This window comes from Thamnophis elegans, chromosome 16 (genome assembly GCF_009769535.1).
Source record: "Thamnophis elegans isolate rThaEle1 chromosome 16, rThaEle1.pri, whole genome shotgun sequence".
Taxonomy (NCBI): Eukaryota; Metazoa; Chordata; class Lepidosauria; order Squamata; family Colubridae; genus Thamnophis; species Thamnophis elegans.
Genome location: NC_045556.1, coordinates 17,517,653 through 17,539,512, shown reverse-complemented (window position 1 = coordinate 17,539,512; position 21,860 = coordinate 17,517,653). Strand labels below are relative to the sequence as shown.

The 21,860-nt window shown below is 43.3% G+C and overlaps 1 protein-coding gene and 1 long non-coding RNA gene across 3 annotated transcripts; both read left to right on the top strand.

The window, feature by feature from the left end:
- Positions 1–1,265: 1,265 nt before the first annotated feature.
- On the top strand, positions 1,266–1,511 carry LOC116518976. The gene is made up of 2 exons (XR_004256605.1): positions 1,266–1,382; positions 1,466–1,511. It is a non-coding gene; the product is annotated as an uncharacterized LOC116518976 (long non-coding RNA).
- Positions 1,512–8,523: 7,012 nt separating this feature from the next.
- Positions 8,524–21,711, top strand: LOC116519342 (chromodomain-helicase-DNA-binding protein 2-like). Of its 2 annotated transcripts, XM_032233185.1 has the most exons (7): positions 8,524–8,874; positions 13,712–13,789; positions 14,816–14,994; positions 15,253–15,352; positions 16,413–16,617; positions 17,430–17,673; positions 18,729–21,711. In XM_032233185.1, the coding sequence occupies exons 3-7, from the start codon at positions 14,828–14,830 to the stop codon at positions 19,057–19,059; spliced, it is 1,047 nt and encodes a 348-aa protein (XP_032089076.1). In that variant the 5' UTR covers positions 8,524–8,874; positions 13,712–13,789; positions 14,816–14,827; the 3' UTR covers positions 19,060–21,711. The 2 variants fall into 2 exon arrangements, with proteins under 2 accessions (XP_032089076.1, XP_032089075.1); XM_032233184.1 differs by lacking the exon at positions 8,524–8,874 and having other exon boundaries at positions 13,559–13,789.
- The last annotated feature ends 149 nt before the right edge of the window (positions 21,712–21,860 follow it).

The following is a 21,860-nucleotide window of genomic DNA, read 5'->3' as shown; positions in this document are numbered from 1 at the left end:
TACCACCAGCATGGAAGCATTTCAGCCATAACGGGTGAGAGATTTACCAAGCCTGTCCCAGCTTGGGCATTTAGGAAAGAAAGAGTCTCGTCCCCATTTACTGTTGAGTTGCATTTGGTAAAAGGCAGGTATTTACTAGAGCCAAGCGGTTACGTGTAAGCAAGCTAGATCCGAGGATTCCTGCAGGCAGGAGACTCTGGATGAGATCTTTGGTCTTCTAGTGAAAGAGTGCTAGCTTCTTTCCCTTCCTTATCATGCAGGACAAACCAAATGGTAGAAGAATCCCAAATTCAATGCCATTCAATTGGAGCAAAACCCTGTACCAGCCATACAATATGGCGCAGGGATCACCGGTATGCGGATTGCCAGGCACACGGAGGCACAATATCGGAGCTCAGAAAACTCAGGAAACTATCTAGCTCAGTATCCTCTCTGATAAACTCACCTATGATCAGTACAACAGGGAACACAATTACAGCAGACAACCAGACTCGAGCGTGCTGCAGGTGAGGGGGTGCCCACAGCAGATCCCCTCCCCCAATTCAAATGGGCCCCTAGACTCAAAAGGTGGCCTCTGCCGTCCTTCTGACGTGCGATTCCTAATGAGGAACTTTGCTTTTTCTGTCCCCCACAGGGCAAAAAGCTGATGTGGAGAGTGCAAAATGCCTCAAGCACCTGGACAACCCAGAAGCCATGACAGAGGAAGGGCAGCTGCTGCAAACCGAGAATTACCTCCTGCTATAGGTGACCATATAGAGGATTGCTTAAAAATCTACACTGACCTGGAAATATGTGAAAAGGGTATTTGCCTGCCCAGCTAATCTTCAATTTCCCTTTCTCTTCTATCTCCCCCTTCTCTCTCCAATGCCCTCTCTTTTCTTTCCTTTTTGCTTTATCTGTCCCCCACAGTGCAAAAAGTTGATGGCACCCTTAAAAAGGCACTGAAGAAGCCAGGTAAGACAACAACCATAAAGAAAATCACTGAAGCACATGGACAAATCAGAAATGACATTTGAAGAAACCAGTGGAGGGAAACCTCGGGTTGCTTGCTTAAGGTAGGAGACCATATTGCTAAATGTTTAAAAATGGGGAAAAATCTTTTCACAGCCTATAGATGCCAAGGCCTAACCAGGGTCCTGTCAGCATCCTGTACACACTATGGCAGGAGGTGGGCCTGTCAAAGATTGGGAAAAAGGAGTATTTGGACCAGGAGTAATTTGCTGTTTTATGAGGGATGCTATCTCCTCTTGTCTTTCCACGACTCCTGTATGCCCCACGGGAGAAGACTGGGAGCAGGAGTACCTGGAGGAGGAGGAGAACATTGTGAGTCTTCTCTAGGAACCCAACGGGGAAATGTCCAAGAGGGCCCCAAGCCTCAAAAGGTAGCCTCCGTTGGGGTCTCCCTTTCTTCTGGCATCCTTCTGATGTATGACTAATGCAAAGCTTTTCTTTTGTGTCCTCCAAGTGCCAAGAACTGATGGGGCCAGTACAAAAGTCACTGAAGCACCTGGATACAACAGAAATGATGACAGAGAAGATCAGCTGGAGGGCATGCGGAGTTGCCTGCTCCACATAGGAGACCACATTGAAGAATGTTTAAAATCCTCACTGAGCAGGAAGTATGGAGACGGTGATTTGCCTGTGTTGAGTTGAGTTGCGTTGAGTTGTGTTGAATTCCTCTTTGTGGAAAAAGTATTTTTTTAAAAGAAAAATCCACATTTTTGTCCAAACTCCTAGAAAACCAAAGAACAAATGTTCCAGGAAGAGAGAAGCAGCAGACTGGGTCATGCCATGCTTAGATCAAAATCTACAGACTTTATCTTGGGAGTCTTCATGACTCAAGTTTGAAGCAAGACATTTTAGCAGCAGAGGGGGTGTAAAAGGGGATTTGGGGGCCCCAGAAGAAAACATCTCTCCATCACTGCTTGTTTGGGGTATATTTTTCCTCCAGCATAAAAAGCTCATGCTTTTGGCCCAGCTCCTAAAAAGAGAAAAATTAAAATATCTGTTCACCTCCATTCAGGAATCTATGGGTATTTGTCTCCACGTTACTGTATTTAACGCCAAGAAATTACACAAGTTATACAAGATAGCTAGCAAAAAGGGAGCCTAGGAACAGGAGGTAAGAACAGAAGTGTGTGTGTGTATTGTGGTGCTGTGCAGTAGAATGGAACGTATACAAATATGAATAAAGAGAAGGAAGGAAAGGGAACATCTTGTGCAAAAGAAGAACTCCTTCCCCCTCCTCACTCCCAGGTCCCTGACCTCACTTTTCAGTTCCTCAGAAATCTCTGCTTGGTGTCGTCTTCCATTGAGCATTGGTCACCTCTGGATAGGCCCTTGGAGCAGAAGAACAATCCAGAGTATAACTGGAGTGGCCGGAAAACCTAGAGGCCCAGAAACAGATGCAAACGGAAAGAGCTAGACTGGCCCGAGGAAACACCAGTTACAGGGCCATCAATGCTGGAACCAGAAAGCCTGAATACAGTGCTGTAGAGCTTTGGGCTGTAAGAATTGGAAGTGGGTCAGAAGAACTGGATCCACCAAGGGGACTGAATTTTAGCCCCAAATTTTGTGAAGTCAGCGACTTAAAGGGAAATGACATCCCTGTGACTAAATGCAGTAATTAATTTTAAGTTATATTTTTAAGTTATACATCAGAAAAATGATTTCTGATGTAAATATGTTGTTTATAATATATGTATAAAATTTTTCTATGGTTGAGCTCATATACTTCGGATTGTTGTACATTAAAAGTTGAGTTTTTCAAAAAATGGAATTTCTGTCTTTTTTTTTTTTCAATAGTTGTCCCTGAGGTCATTTAACTTGATGGTTTTCTTGTTTTGAAATATTGAAGACTTTTATTACCTTAGCTTAAAACCTGATTCTAGATAGTGAAGACAAAATCTTCCTCAGTCATTGTTCTTCTTTTTCACCTTCTTTTTCATATTGCGTGACATTTTCTGCTTTCCCTGTCTTTGTTCAGATTTTCATTTGGAGCATCTTGGGTCTTCATAGGCTGAATTCACTCAGACGCCAAAATTTGACTGAAGATAATAGAAAATAAGTGCTTTGTTAATAATTTGAGATTTAAGAAATAATATCCCAACACCTGGGAAATGGTTTTAGAGCTCACCATAATCAGAGAAATAGGGTGAGGGGGATGAGGGATGACAATTGGTTAAGAGAAACCTCCCACTTTGTTAAATTTTACTGTTTTCAAGAATTTGATTTATGAAATGCTAAAATAAAATGCCATTTTGATAATGGCCAGTTAATTTGCATTAAAATTCCCCTTCTCTTGTAGTGACATCATTGGTTGGGGATTATAGGAGTTGTAGTTAGCATGGGTTGTGAGGTAAACCAATTTGGATTCAGAAAAAAATTGTCCTGTAATTTGCAACATTTGGACCACACACCTTGACCAGGGAAATGCAATAGACGCAATTTACATAGACTTCTGCAAAGCCGTTGATTCAGTGGTACACACCAAATTACTGTTAAAACTAAGTTCTTACAGCATTTCTGGATTCTTACAAAATGGATAGCCGCATTCCTATCAAACAGGCAACAAGTAGTCAAAATAGGGAGTGCCCTATCAAATCCAGCACAAGTTACCAGCGGTAGAATGCACAGCTTCCTGACATTAATTGATTTATGGTCTATGACCCATCACATGTTGTTTGTATGTAATGCCAGCTTATGCACCGGAGACAAATGCCTTGTGTGTTCAATCACACTTGGCCAATAAAGAATTCTGTTCTATAATAAAAGACCTGAATGCCACCAACTCAGCAGGCAGCCTTCTCAGCAAGGGGACTGACCGGAACAGCTCATCATGTCCATTGCAGAAGCAGGAAGGAAGAAGTCATTGGGGAAGAAGGTGCAACTGTAGTCTGAAAAACCGACACCACTGGAAAAGATGTTCCAGGTCTCCTATGGATTGGCATGGTTTGTTTTCCCAAATGAAAATTATGAAGATTATGTCAACCAGAAGGTTTGCACCTAGAGTAGCACGGACTGGAGTAATACTGGCCTAGTTCCCTATCTTATTTCTTAGTACCAGAAAAGGAGTGGACATCCTGCCATTGTTACTTTTATACTTAGCTCCAGGCAGTGAACGTACTTAATATTCCTCCTGTTTTTCCCACAACAACCCTGTGAGGTTGGATGAGCTGAGAAAGAGTGACTGGCCCCAAGTCATCCAGCCGGCTCTCGTGCCTAAAACGGGACTAGAAATCCAGTCTGCTGGTTTCTAGGCCAACATCTGAAGCGTAGACCAGATTGGCTGTCTGCCATGTCAGTTGACTCTAACCGCACTGAGCAATGGGATTTCGAACTTGGAACACTGGGATGAAGGCAGTTAGGGGAGGGGGCTTCCTATTGGTCCACTTGAGTAGCCCCCCCACCAGTGAAGTGTCAGTTATTACTAAGGATTGTGGGAATTGAGCAGTTTGAATTTGGCCAATGTGTGGAGTAATGTGTGGCTTTTTGTCAGTTGACAGTTTGTCAGTTAGAATACTTTACCTGTGGCTCTTTGTCAGTTGGTCCAGTTCAGAATTCCAGGTTTTCAAATCTTGCCTTTCTGTTTGGATAGGTTGGCAAAGAAAATTCTGGTTATTTGTTTCATTGTTTTTTTGAATAGTTGGCAGTTAAATAATATAGATAGAGGGAATTTGGGGTTGGGTGGCAGTGGGGGTGGGGGTGGTATTAGATATTAGGAAGCTAATTTAAAGGTAGACATGGCTGAAAACGCGACATCTACTTCCCCAAAGGTAAATAATCCCGACGGGATAACTTCTACTTTGGTTGTAAGGTGTTAGAAGCCAGTAGGTTTCGGTTTTCACCATATTGGTCCTTGATACCTCTCCCTTCCCGATCCTTTAAAAGGTCAGATCAGTTATTGAACTAGGGACAGATCCAAGAAAGATTTCAGCACCTCATCTTGGCTGCACCAGGGATAAAAGCTTCCTTAATTCTCCTTGGGATGTCATTTGAAATAGGCAGAGATTTAAATCAATCCAATTCATTTCCGTATCAGAACTTTAGAAGGACAATATTAAATATATCAAATTGGTGTGCGTCTGGTTGCACTCTTGCCCCCACCTCTAGGAATTGGACATTGAGGAAATTCTATGCCTGGCTGAGACACAAGAGAATGAACCATCCACAAGTGCAACCGATGATCTGCCTTCACAGTTTAAGGTACACAATCTTAGTACACACACACACACACACACACACACACACACACACACACACACAGAGCAGGGTGATAAGCAGAAACTTGAATTGCACCCCAGAAAGACACATGAAACTAGTGCAGCTTTGGTATAGTATGAATGAATCACGAGGTGTGCAAAGCTGTGGATGCTGCTTCTTTATGGATCATCTGAAGTTTCTGCTTGCCTTCAAGGGTAGCCCACTGTGGAGTGCATTGCAACAGTCCAAATGGGAAGCAACTAGAACTTGAGTGACCATGAAGGGGGCTTCCCTGTCCACGAACAGGCACAATTAGTGCATAAATCGAATCCATGCAAAGGCCCCAATTGTCAATACTGCCCTCTACTCCCTGGGAATATTAGATACTAAATATGGCTACATACATTATATTTCTCTGTGAGACGTGGCTGAATTCATCCCTCCTGTGCTCTATTACTACAGTAAGAGACTATCATGTTTGCTGGTCCAATCGTGAAATCCTTAGAGGGGCTAGTGTTGCTATCGTCTATAAAAAAAATCCCTAAATCTAAAAAATATTCAAATCACACAGGAGCCTGCTCAGGGGTGGGTTGCTAATCCCGTTCCAACCGGTTCGGTTGGAACGGGGCCGGCGGCGTCCTCATGCACGTGCGCAGTTCACGCATGCGTCTTAGCACCTGCGCGATGCTCCAACTGCTCACGGAGACTTGCGCAGGCGCTGTATGTGCCATCCAGCTGCTCATGGAGAATTGCGCAGGCGCTGTATGTGCCATGCGCCTGCGTGGAAGCGCATAAGCCTTCAAAGACCGGTAAGGAGCACGGGCGGGCGGGTGGGGCCCCTCGCTGTTCCCGGAAGTTACTTACTTCCGGGTTCGCCAACCAACCGGTTCGCGGGGACCGCCGCGAACCGGTTGAAACCCACCCCTGAGCCTGCTCTTCCTGAGACGAATGTACAACAGAACTAATACATACAACCATATACAATGCCGTTACAAATCTGGGATTGGACCAACTAGTTAAAAACAACACTAGACTCAAAAACTGCTTAGGGTCTCATCCTCTGCAATAGTTTAAACTCAATCTACGGTCTACAAATATATGAACCCTTTTCCAAGAGTGACCAACATGATTGACTTTTGTCTCAATTTACGTCCTTAAAAAGATGATCATAATTCAGAATCCCAAAGTATAACTTTAGAAAAGCCAACTATGATCTCTCATAACCGATGACCTTTCATCCCTTGATTGGCAAAGTCTGTTCACTGGCTGCAACACTGCCGAAGACTATTTTTTTGCACAAAGTCAAAAGAATAATCTATATGTACCACTAAAAACCACCAAAACTAGGAAAAACAAATTACCAATAACAATAAGGAAGCTTCAGTCAAAAAAAAAAAAAAACCTTCATTGGCGCAAAAACAAAACTGGATATGTAACTAACTTCAAAAGTCACCACAAAACCTTATGCCAATAGATAAAGGCAGAATGCATTAGTTATGAAACCTACTACGCACAAAATCCACCCATGCCTTCTATATTTTTTTAAACAATAAACTTAAAAGATCCATCCCATCACTAAAAGGGCCAAATGGGAAGGACTGTAATGATGAAACTGTTAAGGCCAACCTCTTAAACACATTCTTCAGTTCAGTCTTTGTAAACAACAATGGCTCATGCCCCACATTTCCCAATCGTACCACAACCAATTAATGTCGATTTTACAGAAGATGCTGTTGAAAAGGCACTACATAACCCTAAGCCATCTTTATCTATTGGCCCTGATGGATTATGTGCCTACTTTTTAAAAAGCTCTCAACCACCATAGCATCTCCTTGCCTAACTTATGGTCACTAGCGAAGGTCACCCCTAGTTTCAAAACGGGTGACCCCAGCCTAGTTGAAAATTATAGACCAATCTCATTATGTTGCATCACCTGCAAAGTCATGGAATCAATCATAAACCAATCCATTACCCTCTACTTACCCTCTACTTAGGGACAAACAACCTACTCTCTAACAAGCAGTTTGGCTTCAGAAAAAAAAACTGTCCTGCAATCTGCAACTTTTACACTGCAAAAACATATCGACTTCACAACTCGACCAGGATAAAGCAATAGACACAATTTATATAGACTTCTGTAAAGCCTTTGATTCAGTGGTACACGACAAACTACTTCTAAAACAAAAATCTTCTGGCATCTCTAGTTCCCCGCATAAGTGGATACCTATCAAACAGGCAACTAGTCAAAATAGGAAATGCCTTACCAAACCATGCACCTGTTAACAGTGGAGCCCCCAAGGTAGTGTTCTAAAACCCACACTCTTTATACTTTACATAAATGACCTTTGCAATCATATCATAAGCAACTGCGTTCCCTTTGCTGATGATGTAAAACTATTCAACACCACCAACAATGCTGCTACCCTACAAAAAGACCTTGTCTATGTGTCAGAATGGTCAAACAATTATCACTCCAATCCCAACCAACAAATGCTCTGTTCTTGCACATTGGCAAAAAAAAAATCAAAACACAAAATACAATCTGGGCCGATATGACTTCTTAGTCAACCCCCATCCTGTCAATGACCTCGGAGTAATCATCTCAAATGATCTAAGTGCCAATGCTCATTGTAACAGCATTGCTAAAAAGGCATTAAGAGTTCTTAATCTAATATTGCATAGCTTCTTCTCCGGTAATATTGAACTGCAAACTAGAGCATACAAAACTTTGCTAGACCAATTCTTGAATACAGCTCATCTGTCTGGAACCCACACTGCATATCAGACATTAATACAACGAATCCAGAGATATTTTGCGAGAAGAGTCCTCTGCTCCTCTGCTCGCAACCTTATGACACCAGGCTTGAAATTTTGGGCTTAGACAACTAAGAACTTTGCCATCTTCATGCCAATTTCATTTGACATAAAATTATCTGCTACAATGTCCTACCTGTAAATGAATACTTCAGCTTCAACCACACACGCTCACAATAGATACAAACTGATGGTAAACCGCTCCAAACTCGACTGCAGAAAATACAACTTCTGCAACAGAGTGGTCAATGCCTGGAATGCGTTACCTGACTCTGTGGTTTCTTCCCCAACCCCAACCCCCAAATTTAACCTTAGACTGTCTACTGTCGACCTCAGCCCATTCCTAAGAGGTCTTTAAGGGGCGTGCATAATCACACCAGCGTGCCTACCATCCCTGTCCTAATATTTCCTTGTATTTGTATCCATTTCATGTATTCATAATCATGTTTATACATTATCTATTATCCAATTCATGCTTGATGAAATAAATAAATAAAAAAGAAGCTATCAGTCCAGGAGGGCTAAGTGGTGCATCATTTCTGTCCATGAGAAAACTACCCCATTGAAGTATAAAGATGGTCCCTCTCCAGAGCCCCATAAATACTGCAGGAAGGTGGGCGACACTACACAGGAAAGGGTTTGCACAAATAAAGATAGGACCCACCAAATTGGCCAGCAAGGAAGGGTTTTTGATCATTTGTGCCCTCATGGGCTGTTCTTCTGTCCTAGGACAAGGCCAAAAGTGTAAAACCTCGAATCCGGGAAGAAAACAACCCGCCCCAAATCAAGGAGGAGCCGGGAAGTGAAGCCTCTTCTTCACAGCCTCCAGACAATCAGTCAGTAGCAGGACAGAAGAAGGTAAGCATCAGCACTGGGGGAACTGGGATTTCCTGGTGGAGAAAATGGCAGACTAACATTTAAGGCCTGCCATTTCCTCTCTATTTTGGGAGCGCCACCTTAGCCAGGGGCTGTCGCTCAGAAAAATCCCAGACTGATGGAGCCATTTGCTGAGTCGTGCTGGGATCCTTCCTCTAGTCCAGTGTTTCTCAACCTTGGCGACTTTAAGTCCTATGGACTTCAATTCCCAGAATTCCCCAGCCAGCTATGCTGGCTGGGGGATTCTGGGAGTTGAAGTCCACAGGACTTAAAGTCGCCAAGGTTGAGAAACACTGCTCTAGTCTCTCTCTCTGAGAAAAGGATCTTGCTGCTGCCAAGAATTGTACTGATTACTAGTAGGGTATTTTGTTTTGTTTTTAATTATTTTTAAATAGCACCACATGCACAGGTAGTCCTCGGCTTACACTTAGTTCACTTAGCGACCGTTTGAAGTTATAACAGCACTGAAAAAAAGGAACTTATGACCGTTTAGTGCACTCTATGACCATGACAGCATCTCGATGGTCAGAGGTTTTACATTTCGCTGCTTGACAACTGGCTCCTGTTTATGACAGTCACAATGTCCCGGGGTTACGTGATTCCCCCTTTTGCGACCTTCCAAGAAGCCAGGTCAATGGGGAAGCCGGATTCACTTACCAAACACTGCGGCAAGAAAAGTCGCCAAATGGGGCAAAACCCGTTTAAGAAATTCCTCCTATAAATTTGGGGCTCGATTGGGGTTGTTAATTGAGGAGTATCTGTACTCTACTCCTCGGCTTATAACCGTTCATTTAGCAACCATTTGAGGTTACAACAGCAACAGAAAAAAAGTGACTTACTTCCTTGCCCTTATGGTCAGTGCAGCATCCCCAAGGTCACATGGTCAAGATTTTGGTGCTTAGCAACCAGCATATATTTCTGACTGTCACAGCATCCCAGGGATGTATGAGAGCCATCTGCCTCTCCACCCGGCTTCCAACAAGCCCAGTCAGTGAAGGAAGTCAAATTCCCTTATTGATTTTTCATGATTCACTTAACAACTGCAGTGATTTTGCTTACAAGCCTGGTCCAAAAAAACCGGCCATTAAATCAGGTGTGAATCATTTAACAGCTGCCTTGCTTTGCATCAGAAATGTCTGGTCCCCATTATAGCTGTAAGTCGAGGGCTGCCTGTATAGATCCCCCCGCCCCTCATTATGAGTAAGGTCCTAGACTGGACTACTGCAACGTGCTCTACATGGGGCAGCCCTTGAAGAGCATTCGGCGACTCCAGCTTGTCCAGAATGCAGCCGCACGAGCGATCGTGGGTGCACCTCGTTCACCCACGTAACACCTATCCTCCACGAGCTGCACTGGCTGCCTATTGGTCTCCGATAGGCTTCAAGGCGCTAGTCATCACTTATAAAGCCCTTCATGGTATTGGACCTGGGTACTTGAGAGACCGCCTGCTGCCAATTACCTCCACTAGACAGATTAGATCCCACAGATTAGACCTCCTCCGAATCCCATCCGCCGGCCAGTGTCGACTGGCGACTACCCGGAGGAGAGCCTTCTCTGTGGCTGCTCCGACCCTGTGGAACGAACTCCCCATGGAGATTCGAACCCTCACCACCCTCCAGGCCTTCCGCAAAGCCCTTAAAACCTGGCTGTTCCAACAGGCCTGGGGCTAAAGAACCGTTGCCCCCGTCTCGAATGGTATGACTGTCATGTGTTTTAAATTATGCATTGTTTTGTGTCGTTTTTAATTTTGTCTGTATCACCCCTTCCCTGGTTTGAGTTGTGAGCCGCCCTGAGTCCCCTTCGGGGGAAAAGGGCTGCATATAAATAAAATAAACATTCAAAAATAAACATTCAAACACTCTTATACATTCTAATTTTTTGCTCCCCTCCCCAAGGAGGATGGGGTAAATAAGAATGCCCCGAAGATGAAAGAGAAGAAAGAAATCAAAGATAATCAACCAGGCCAAAGCCATGGAAATAAGGATAAACAGCCAGGCCAAAGCCCTGAAAAAAAGATTAAGAAGTCAGACAGAAGTCCAGAAATCCAAGTTCAGCCATTAGTCAAAAAGCAAGAATGCAAAGTTCAGCCCTCACCCAAAATCCAAGAAAGCAAAGCTCAGCCCTTAGACAAAACCCAGGAAAGCAAAGCTAAGCAGTTAAACAAAATCCAAGAACGCAAAGCTCAACAGCCAGTCAAAAGCCAAGAAAGCAAAGCTGAGAAGTTAACCAAAAGCCCAGAAATCAAAGCTCAGTCCTTAGTCAAAAGCCAAGAAAGCAAAGCTCAGCAGCCAGTTAAAATTGAAGAAAGCAAAGCTCAGCCGTTAACCAAAATCCAAGAAAGCAAAGCTAAGCATCCAGTCAAAACCCAAGCTAGCAAAGCTAAGCTGTTAACCAAAAGTCCAGAAATCAAAGCTGAGCAGTTAACCAAAATCCAAGAAAGCAAAACTAAACAGCCACTCAAAGTCCAAGAAAGCAAAGCTAAGCAATTAACCAAAAGCCCAGAAATCAAAGTTCAGCGCTTAGCCAAAATCCAGGAAACCCAAGCTCAGTCCTTAACCCAAAGAAAAGAAAAGAAGGCTAAGCAGCCAGCCAAAATCCAAGAAAACAAAACTCAGCAGTTAACCAAAAGCCCAGAAACCAAAGCTCAGAGCACAGCCAAAATCCAAGAACTCAAAGCTCAGCAGTTAGCCCAAAGCCATAAAAAACAAAGCTGAGCAGTTAAGCAAAAGCCAAGAAATCAAAGCTCAGCGCTTAGCCCAAAGCCAAGAAATCAAAGCTAATAATCAGCCAGTCAAAGTGCAAGAAAGCAAAGCTCAGCCGTTAACCAAAATCCAAGAAAGCAAAGCTAAGCAGCCAGTTAAAATCCAAGAAAGAAAAACTAAGCTGTTAACCAAAAGCCCAGAAAGTAACCCTCACCAGTTAACCAAAATCCAAGAAATTAAAGGTCAGCGCTTAGCCAAAATCCAACAAAGCAAAGCTCAGCAGTTAGCCAAAATCCAAGAACTCAAAGCTCAGCAGTCAGCCAAACACCAAAAACAGGGAGAAAAACAGGATGAAATGGAACAGGTACCTACTGGTGTTAACCTGTCTTGGAGGCTACACCATTACTAATTTTAACCAAGGTTCACATATGTGTTTTAATAACTTGACTGTGAGCTTATGTGAATAATTTAACCTTGGTTAAAATCAACTTCATATTATGGGTAAAACTTCCTTTTACTTCATTCTTTGGGTGTTTGGGCCAGGGTGAATGCTTTGTCTGGCCTTGTTAGAACTGGGAAGCTAAGCCGGATTGGATTGGGTTAACTGGGTGGAAGAGCATCAGGAACTCCCCAGATTCTGGTGTTGACTGAGAAATCTAAGAAACATCTCAGAAGAAGACAAACAAAATCATAACCGATATTGAGACTTTGTAACTACTTTGCTTGCACACAGTTTGCAATTGGCTACCATTGAGCGTGTGTATTGAATGATGCTTTAGCTGGCTTCCTAGGCTCTTCAAATTACTCAGTTCTCCCCAACAGTGCCTCGAATTCTAGATATTTCCTGTCTTCAAATAATGTTATTTTGGTTTTGCCCAGTTCTGAGAAATCAGGAGACTGCATAGGAAGATAAAATTTCCATGCAGCTGAGCTTCAAATTTGTTTTCAGGGAGATTTCTCCTTCTTCAGTGATCATTGTATAAGTGATCCCAAAGCTCAGAAAGTTGTTGGGTTGACACATTTTTAAAAAATCCAAAAGCTTTGCCCACACAAAATAGGAAGAAAAGGTTGGAGTGAGTTTTGAGAGCCTCCAGATAACCCAGTCAGTAGAAGGACAGAAGAAGGTAAGCATGAGCACTGGTGGAGAGCCATTTGCCTCTCCATCCAGCTTCCAACAAGGGAAGTCAGTGAGGGAAGCCAGATTGGCTTATTGATTTTGTATGATTCACTTAACAACTGCAGTGATTCTGTTTACCAGTCTGGTCCAGGAAGAAAAAGTTGGAGTGAGTTTTGAGAGTTGGCTAACTATCTTTCAAAACTATCCACCAGGCCAGTGAAAGGTGGGTGTCTTCTTGCTAAAGAGGGATGCAAAAAGGTACATGGTAGTATTTCTCTCTATTATTTTACATCTCTGGCCATTCAGAATAGAAAGACAAAAAGCTAAAAACAATTCATTTATAGATACATGTCCCAAATCAGTCACAATCAAAGAATGCTGAAGATTACATCTCTTTTAGAAAGTGAAATGCATATTTCTCGGTTTTAGTCACGAGAGGGTTGTGCAATTCCATTCGTTTAGGAAGTCCCATTATCACAAAAATGAGCCACGATGGCTCAGCAGTTAAAGACACTGGGTTTGTCAGCTGGACGGCTGACAGCCTGGGTCCGAGACCCACGTTCCACATAATGGGTGAGCTCCCGTTACTTGCCTCAGCTCCTCTGTCCACCTAGCAGTTCGAAAGCATGCAAATGTGAGTAGATGAATAAGCACCACTACAGATAACAGCACTCCACGTGCCTTTGGCATACGTGGCCACATGACCACAGAAATTGTTTTCAGACAATGCTGGGGTTAAGCACCGTCCTTTAGAGTCACCATGACTGGACAGAGTAAATCTTGACCTGTACTTCATTATCCTAAACATGGAGAGCCCTGTTTGAAGGGGCAAAGGAATCACCTGGAAATTCCAGGAATCAGAATGCAACTTTCTCACCACCCTTGGGGTTTTCTTGGGGTGGGGGTGGGGGGTGTTTTTCCATTTCCTTATTGGCACATCTGTGACTTTCCATCCTTTGCTGTTTCATGAGGGATGCTATCTCCTCTTGTCTTTTCACAGCCCAAAGGCGCCGAGGCAAAACCGGTCCTCATCAAAGATGTGGAAGAGGAGGAATTGGACCAGGCAACCTTCAACATTGTGAGTCTTCTCCAGGAACCCAATGGGGAAATGTCCAAGAGGGCTGGTTGCTGACCCCAGAAAATGTCCCTTTGACTCAGGAGGGCAGCGGCTGTTTAGTTACGAAATCAGCTTGCCTCTTATAAAATTTCCGTGAAAGATAAACCAATCCCAAAAGATTTAAAAATAGGGAATGGGGATCAAAGGGGGGAAACTGGAAAAATGAGAAGAAGAAGAAGAAGAAGAGGAGGAGGAGGAGGAGGAGGAGGTGGTGGTGGAGGAGGAGGGGGGATGGGGAAGGACACAAAGAAGGACTTCAGACTTTCTTCAGGTCAGAAACAAATAAACAGGTAAAAGTACGACCACAACTGAGCCCAGACTTTATGTTTGTTAAGTGGAAAATTAGCTAAGTGAGTTTTGCCCCCATTTTACAACCTTTCTTGCTACAGGTGTTAAGTGAATCACTGCAGTTGTTAAATTAGCAACACGGTTGTTAAGGGAATTGGGCTTCCCCTTTGACAGAAGGTCGCAAAAGGGGATCACATGACCACAGGACACTGCTCCCGTCATTAATAGGAACCAGTTGCCCAAGCATCCGAGTGGGAATCACGTGACCATGGGGATGCTGGAAAGGTCATAAGGGTAAAAAAAAGGGTCATCAGTCACTTTGAAAAGACAGCTGACATGCTGCCAAGCCAAACACCGGTCCCTGGCATATTCATCTCAACAGAAAATTACTTTACCCCCACCCCAACAAATTTACTTCTGAAACAGGAGAATGGTAGATTTGCTGGTATGGGATCGAAAAAGGAGAAGGATGAACCTTCCACGCAAATGTTGTCCTCTCTGCAGCATGTTTACTTGTCTTGTGAACAAGGATGACTCCTGTGGCTTCATTTGGAGAGGGTGCCCACAGCAGATCCCCTCCCCCAAATTCAAATGGGCCCTAAGCCTAAAAAGGTGGCCTCCACGGGGGTCTCCCTTTCTTCCTCCTTCCTTCTGATGTGCGACTCTAATGCGGAGCTTTGCTTTTTGTGTCCTCCACAGTGCAAAAAGCTAATGAGGCCTGTAAAAAATTCCTTGAGGCAGCTGGATAAGCCAGAAAGTGGACTTTCAGACCATGACCTGCTGGAGCAAACTCGCAATTCTCTTCTCAACATAGGAGACCACATAGCGGATTGTTTGAAAATCCACAGTGAACCAGATGTTCTTGACATATGGAGAAGGTTATTTGCCTGCCGACCAAATCTTCAGTCTCTCTCTCTGTCTCTCACTCTCTTGTCCTGATGTTGCAGTCAGACTTGAGGGTCAGGAGTGTTTTTGAGTTTGGAGGAATAGGGGAAGAAGAGGCAGAATCTGGGGATGGAGTTAAAAGAGGAACCAGACTAGAATCTCTACATAGCCACAAGTAAACTAAATCCAATTCCCCTTGAATTCCAGTTCCTAAAGAGAGAAAATTAAAATATCTCTTCACCTTCTTTCAGGAATCTATGGGTATTCGTCTCGAAGTTTATCGAATTTAACACCCAGAAATTACACAAGTTATACAAGATGGCTAGCCAAAAGCGAGCCCGGGAACAGGAGGTAAGAACAGAGAGTGGTTTGTGTGTGTGTGTGTTTGTGTTGTGCAGTGGAATGGAAGGGATACGAATATGAATAAAGAGAAGGAAGGAAAGGGAACATCCTGTAGAAAAGAAAATCTCAGGAACTGGAGGAATTATTGTTGAGACTTTTAGGTGGGACTGTGCTCTTTCCTTTTCCTTTCTTTCTTTTTTCTTTTTGCTCCTGGCTCTGTCATTGCTGTCCTAAAAGCCAGATGTTGGGTTGTAGAAGAGAGGAGGAGAAATCCTATCTTTAGGATTGGTGGGCCTTTCAATGCTCAGGGGACATTGAGTCTTCTCAAGAGCCGAGGTGGCGCAGTGGTTAAATGCAGCACTGCAGGCTACTTCAGCTGACTGCAGTTCTGCAGTTAGGCTGTTCAAATCTCACCGGCTCAGGGTTGACTCAGCCTTCCATCCTTCTGAAGTGGGTAAAATGAGGACCCGGATTGTTGTTGGGGGCAATATGCTGACTCTGTAAACCGCTTAGAGAGGGCTGAAAGCCCTATGAAGCGGTATATAAGTCTAACTGCTATTGCTATTGCTATTCTGGCACACTCCTTGGTGGGCCTGTAATTGTGTGTGAGTCTCCAGATCCTTTTGCCAGACTTGGCCCTTTATTAAACAGTCAGAGTAGAACTGGAAGGGACCTTGGAGGTCTTCTAGTCCAATCCCCTGCTCAAGCAGGAGACCCTATACCATGTGAGATGAGTGGCTCTCCAGTCTCCATTGATGGAGTTTCATTGCTTTTTCTTCAAGCTGCCTGACAAATGCAACTGTTGGGGTCCCTGGGGTGCCAAAAGGGGCTGGCCTAGGAAACCTTGATGATGAAGACAAGTCTGGTCACAAATGAAGAAGTTGAGGGTGGAAAGCCTTAAAGCTTTTACTTTTCTTTCTGTTTGTTTGTTTAACCCTTTCCTCTAGAAGAGGTTCTCCAATATTCTCCAGCAACCTCCCTCCTCCCCAGTTCCTGCTTAATAAGACCCAAATCACGGTTACTGTTGGCTTTTTGAGTTTTCCCACGATGTTGTCTTTCTGCTCGGCAGGAACAGAAGAAGAAGGAAGAGACAACGAGTGGCAAGTGGCTTCGTCCAGAAACTCCTGGGCCCAGTCGAGATATTCCACTGCTTCCTTTCCCCCAAAGCCCGCATTCACAAAATCTGCAGCAACCATCTCCCCAGCCTTCACAGATTCATGGACATGAATTCATGAAATACCACCAGCCAAATAGAAGGGACTTTGGCCATACAGGTGAGATTTCCCTTCTTCTGATGTCCCATCTAGCTCCCTGAGATGGGGGAAGGTGGCAATGCACGACCATCCTTGGTCCCCTTATTGGGACCACATGGGGTACAAGGTTCACGAGCCTCCCAATTTATCTCTGTATCGATGGTGGGATTCAACCAGTTTGCACGTATTTGGGAGAACCAGTTGTTAACTTTCTAAGCAGTTCGGAGAACCGGTTGTTGGAAGAAATCTCCTTTTGGTTTTTTCCCCACTTTACAGGGCTAATCCTGTAAGGAAGGGAGGAAGGAAACATTCTGGTGTTGTTTCTAGATTAATCTTAATTGCCCTGCTTACAGAAACTGCCTCTCCGGTTAACCCTTATTGCATCATAACAGCTAAGGAAAAGCACCCATCGACCTGAGTGATGTTGAGTTGGCCACGCCCACCCAGTCACATGACCATCAAGCCCCATTTACCCAGCTGGTCATTAGGAAGAGAACCGGATGTTAAATTATTTGAATCCACCACTGTTTACAGCCCTCTCTAACAGCTTACAGAGTCAGCCTATTGCCCCCAACATGCCTACCCAGCTGTTCATTAGGGCAGAGAACCAGTTGTTAAATTGTTTGTATCCCACCACTGCTCTGTTTGGACACTGCTATGGATACTTTGTGTTACTGTTCCTCCTTTTTCTTATTTTCTTAAAAAAAAGAGATAATAAAAATCAAATGAATAGTAGACAAAGGCAGAAGTTCACATAACAAAGTCCATTTGAATAAGATCCTTGGGCTTTTTTGTGAAAGAGTGCTAGCTTCACCCCCTTCCTTCTCATGCAGGGCGAAGGGAATGGCAGAGGGATCCCCAGTTTAACTACAGTTGGAATGTGTATACCAATTGGGGCCGAAACCGGTACCAGCCGTACGAGCCCCGCTGGCACCGGGAACACCATTATGCAGATTGCCAGGCGCGCAGAGAACAGTATCAGAGCTCAGGAAACTACCAGCCCAGCAACGTCTCCCGTAAACGCCCCTATGATCCATACAACAGTGAACGCAATTACCGCGGACAACCGGACTACAGGTGAGGTGCTAAGCAGGCCATTCGGCTGGTCGGTGGGTCTTCTGCAGGAGTCAGCATGCCAAAGGCAGGGAATGGTGTTTGTCAGCCAGATCATGGAACGGAGATAGCAAGGAATCCTAGATCTGTAGGGTTGGTAGGGTCTAATAATGGACCCTTAAAAGCCTGACCTCCCTGCCCTCCTACACCCCAAATGCCCAGATGGGGTTATTTTGTGTCTCTTTGAGCCAAGGTGGCGCAGTGGTTAAATGCAGCACTGCAGGCTACTGCTAGATCAGCAGTTCAGCAGTTCAAATCTCACCGGCTCAGGGTTGACTCAGCCTTCCATCCTTCCGAGGTGGGTAAAATGAGGACCCAGATTGTTGGGGGCAATATGCTGACTCTCTGTAAACCGCTTAGAGAGGGCTGAAAGCCCTATGAAGCGGTATATAAGTCTACTGCTATTTGAGTATTATGAATGGTTGAGGGAGATAGGGACGCCTGGCCTATGGGTGAGAAGTAGGAGCTCCTTAAAAAGAGATCCAACCTAGAAATAAGGAGAGTTTCCTGACAGCAAAAGCAATTAGGCAGCCAAATAGCTTGCCAGCTGGGCTTGTGGGTGCTCAATCGGTAGAGGCTTTCAAAAATAGGCTGGACAACCCTTTGATTGGGATGGCATGAGGCTTCTGCCATGAGCAGGGGGTTGGACTAGAAGACCTCCAAGGTCCCTTCCAACCCTATGATTCTCTTACAACCTCTCTTCCTACTGGAAAGAGTTGCTGTTCATTTTTTCTTAACAATCTTGCGTTCCTTCATCGCAGGCATCTCTGCCCCTTTGTGTAAGCATATGTTGTATCATGGCCCACAATACAAAGTCCGTAGGCTTGGGCTCCAGCTCTGCTCTTGTCCATCTTCTTTCCTTCCTCTAGTGTCCAGATACGGCTGAACTGGGCTGACATTCCTGTTCTCTTCCATGCCTTTGGCACTAGAGGGAGTTAAGCACCCCAAGATCTAGATACGGTCATTTTTTCCTCTTCTGTTGAGTTGAATGTTTTGACAACTTCTTCTTTCCCCTCCAGGTACTGCTATGAAGCCAAGAGGCAACGGTTAGATGAATTCAGGCCCCAGAATTACCCAGAAGATTATCAGAGGATGGCTGACTATAGACCGCCCTTGAGTCATCATGGGCAAGGACCATCTGACCATTACAGGCCTTTCCACCCAGACAAATCTGCTGATTACAAGCAACTCCTTCTCCCTCCTCACTCCCATCTCTCTGACCCTCGCTCTCCACCTTCTCAGAAATCTCCGCTTGGTATCAGGTCTTCCATTCAGTATCACTCACTTCTGGATAGGCCCTTAGAGCAGAGGAACAATCCAGAATATAAATGGAGTGGCCGGAAAACCTAGAGGTTATATTTGTGATAAAGGCATTGGCCACTGTTGAAATGATTTCCAATGTAAATATGTTCTTTATAAAATATGTATTATTATTTTCCTATGGTTAAACTGCAGTATTTTGGATTGTTGTACATTGAAAGTTCCGTTTTTCAAAAATTGGAATTTCTATCTCTCTATCTCTCCTCCCCCAAATAGTTGTCCCTGAGGTTATTTATAACTTAACGGTTTTCTTGTTTTGAAAATATAGAAGTCTTTTATTACTTCAGCTTAAAAGCCTGATTCTAGATAGTGAAAACAAAATCTTCCTCAGTCATTCGTTCTTTTCATATTCACCTCCTTTTTTCATATTGTTTGACATTTTCTGGATTTATTTTTTCTTTTTGATCTCTTCTCTGAAAAGTATCCCAGTAGTTTGAAAAAGACCTCAATGCAGAAATTTGAAATGTGGCCAAATGGTACGTATGACCTAAGATATTCCTCCCCATCACAAATCTATTTTTACTGAAAGGTGATGACATTTTTAATTTTTTTAATTGATCTTTGTTTTTCTGAATTTGGTAATTATTTTGGCAGCAAGGTGAGCTGGGTTTTACAGTGAACTAGCCAATTCAACAAACACAACAAAAATGATCTGGTTTATACCATTTTTTTCATCCTAAAGATTGCATCAACAGAAAATCAGGACTGTGTTATTGGGAAGAAAAAGAAATTTATTTGCTTTTTTTTAAAATCAATAAATAATTTACAATATTTACATCACAACACTCCATACAATTTCCACACACATGCAATAAGCTTGAAAGGGAGGCAGTGTGTTTGTTATATGCTTTCCCTGTCTTTATTCAGATTTTCATTCAGAGCCTCTTGGGTCTTCATCGGCTGAATTCACTCAGAAGCCAAAATTTGACTGAAGATAATAAAAAATAAAGTGCTTTGTTAATAATTAGAGGTTTAAGAAACGATATCTGGGAAACGGTTTTAGAGCTCATCATAATCAGAGAAATAAGTTGAAGAGAATGAAAGATGACAGTTAGGTAAGAAAAACCTCCCTATTTGTTACATTTTACTGTTTTCAAGAATTTTGATTTATGAAACGCTAAAATGAAATGCCATTTTGATAGTGGCCAGTTAATTTGGATTAAAATCCCCCTCCTCTTATAGTGACATCATTGAATCGGGTTTATAGGAGTTGTAGTTAGCATGGGTTATGAGCATTTTTGAGGAAAACTTCACGTGAAGGATGAGTTCTCATCTTCATCGCAAACAGGGTGATAATTCAGGTTTTCATTGCTGAATTGTATAAATTCAGCCAAAGATTTCCATATATGGTTTATCCAGTTCCTTAAATGTTATTCAGGCAAAAACATTTAAAAAATCACACTGCATTTCTTCTGTCACACTTGGACGAAGCTGCAAGAGATAATTGGTGGAAATTTGGAAAAAATGTCTTGAAAAAGCTAGGTGATGATTGTGTTCCAAAGTGAATGGCAATGGGTGCCATAGGTTTATGCAAGCATGCATGAATTATGAAGGCAAGACAATCTTCACTCTTCACAGTCATTTATTCCTGGTATCCACCTACCATCTAGGACTTTTACTCCAATCCAATTTGCCTGAAATGCTATCTAAATAGGGTCAGTGGTGATAAAACCTGGCAACCAAGCACTGTGGACATTCTGACTTATACTTTTTGTGAAATCATAGTACAGTTTGCTAATAGTACTTTTGAGCTAAATGTGGACAGAGAGAGATGTCCATCTTGACTCCCTAGACATCTGAAAACGTGGGAATAGAGTCTCCCCTAGGACCCTTTCCAAGTGACCCCAATTATTCTCAAACTACACAAGGCAATAGAGAAAACAATCATGTCCACTGATGAACAAATCATGAAGAGAAGTAATAAAAGTACTCTTTTAAATATTTTAGGAAAGAAGCAGGGGAATCTCATCTCTTTGCTCACTTGGCAAAATGAACATGTGTAACATTTAGTATGTGTTCAACTTACTACACACTCAAACAAGATAAAATATCAGCTAGCAGATGATCAGATGGATGTTCATGCTTGAAACATACAAAAACAAGGCTTTGTGTATATCTGGATGTCCTTCTGGTGTTGTGATGGTCAGATAGGGCTCACAATTTAGGAGCAGACTGAACTCACTTTCAAAGGTTTCCCTAAAACTTGCATGTTGTCAATCTACACAGCAAACACACCCACACAATATGTCCCCTTCCCAAGAACGGGGTTACACCCATTATGGTGTATTCAAAATAGAAAGGTATCAGGATAAGTTTAAGGATGGGAGAGTTCTCATCTGGCAGCTGGACCTAAACCCAACATAATGTTTCAACAATTCCTTAGCTCAGGTGTTGTACAAAGAAAAACATGGAGCTAAAGAAGGTGCATCTTGTAAAACGGTACTTCCAGAATACTGAGGCAGGCCTTCTATCTCTGCCTTTCTCCCTCGAATAAAACAATGGCATTGTTGATGAGGCCTACCCATCTTCTGGAAACGCACAACTTCTCGATGATAATTGATTTATGATCAATGACCCATCACTTGTTGCTCGTATGTAATATGAGCTTATGTACCGGAGACAAATTCCTTGTGTGTTCAATTACACTTGGCCAATAAAGAATTCTATTCTATAATACAAGACCCAAATGGTACAGTAATGCCACCAACTCAGCAGGCAGCCTTCTCAGAAGGGAGATTGACTGGAACAGCTCATCATGTCGACTGCAGAAGCAGAAAGGAAGAAGTCATTGGGGAAGAAGGTACAATTACGGTCTCAAAACTGACACCACT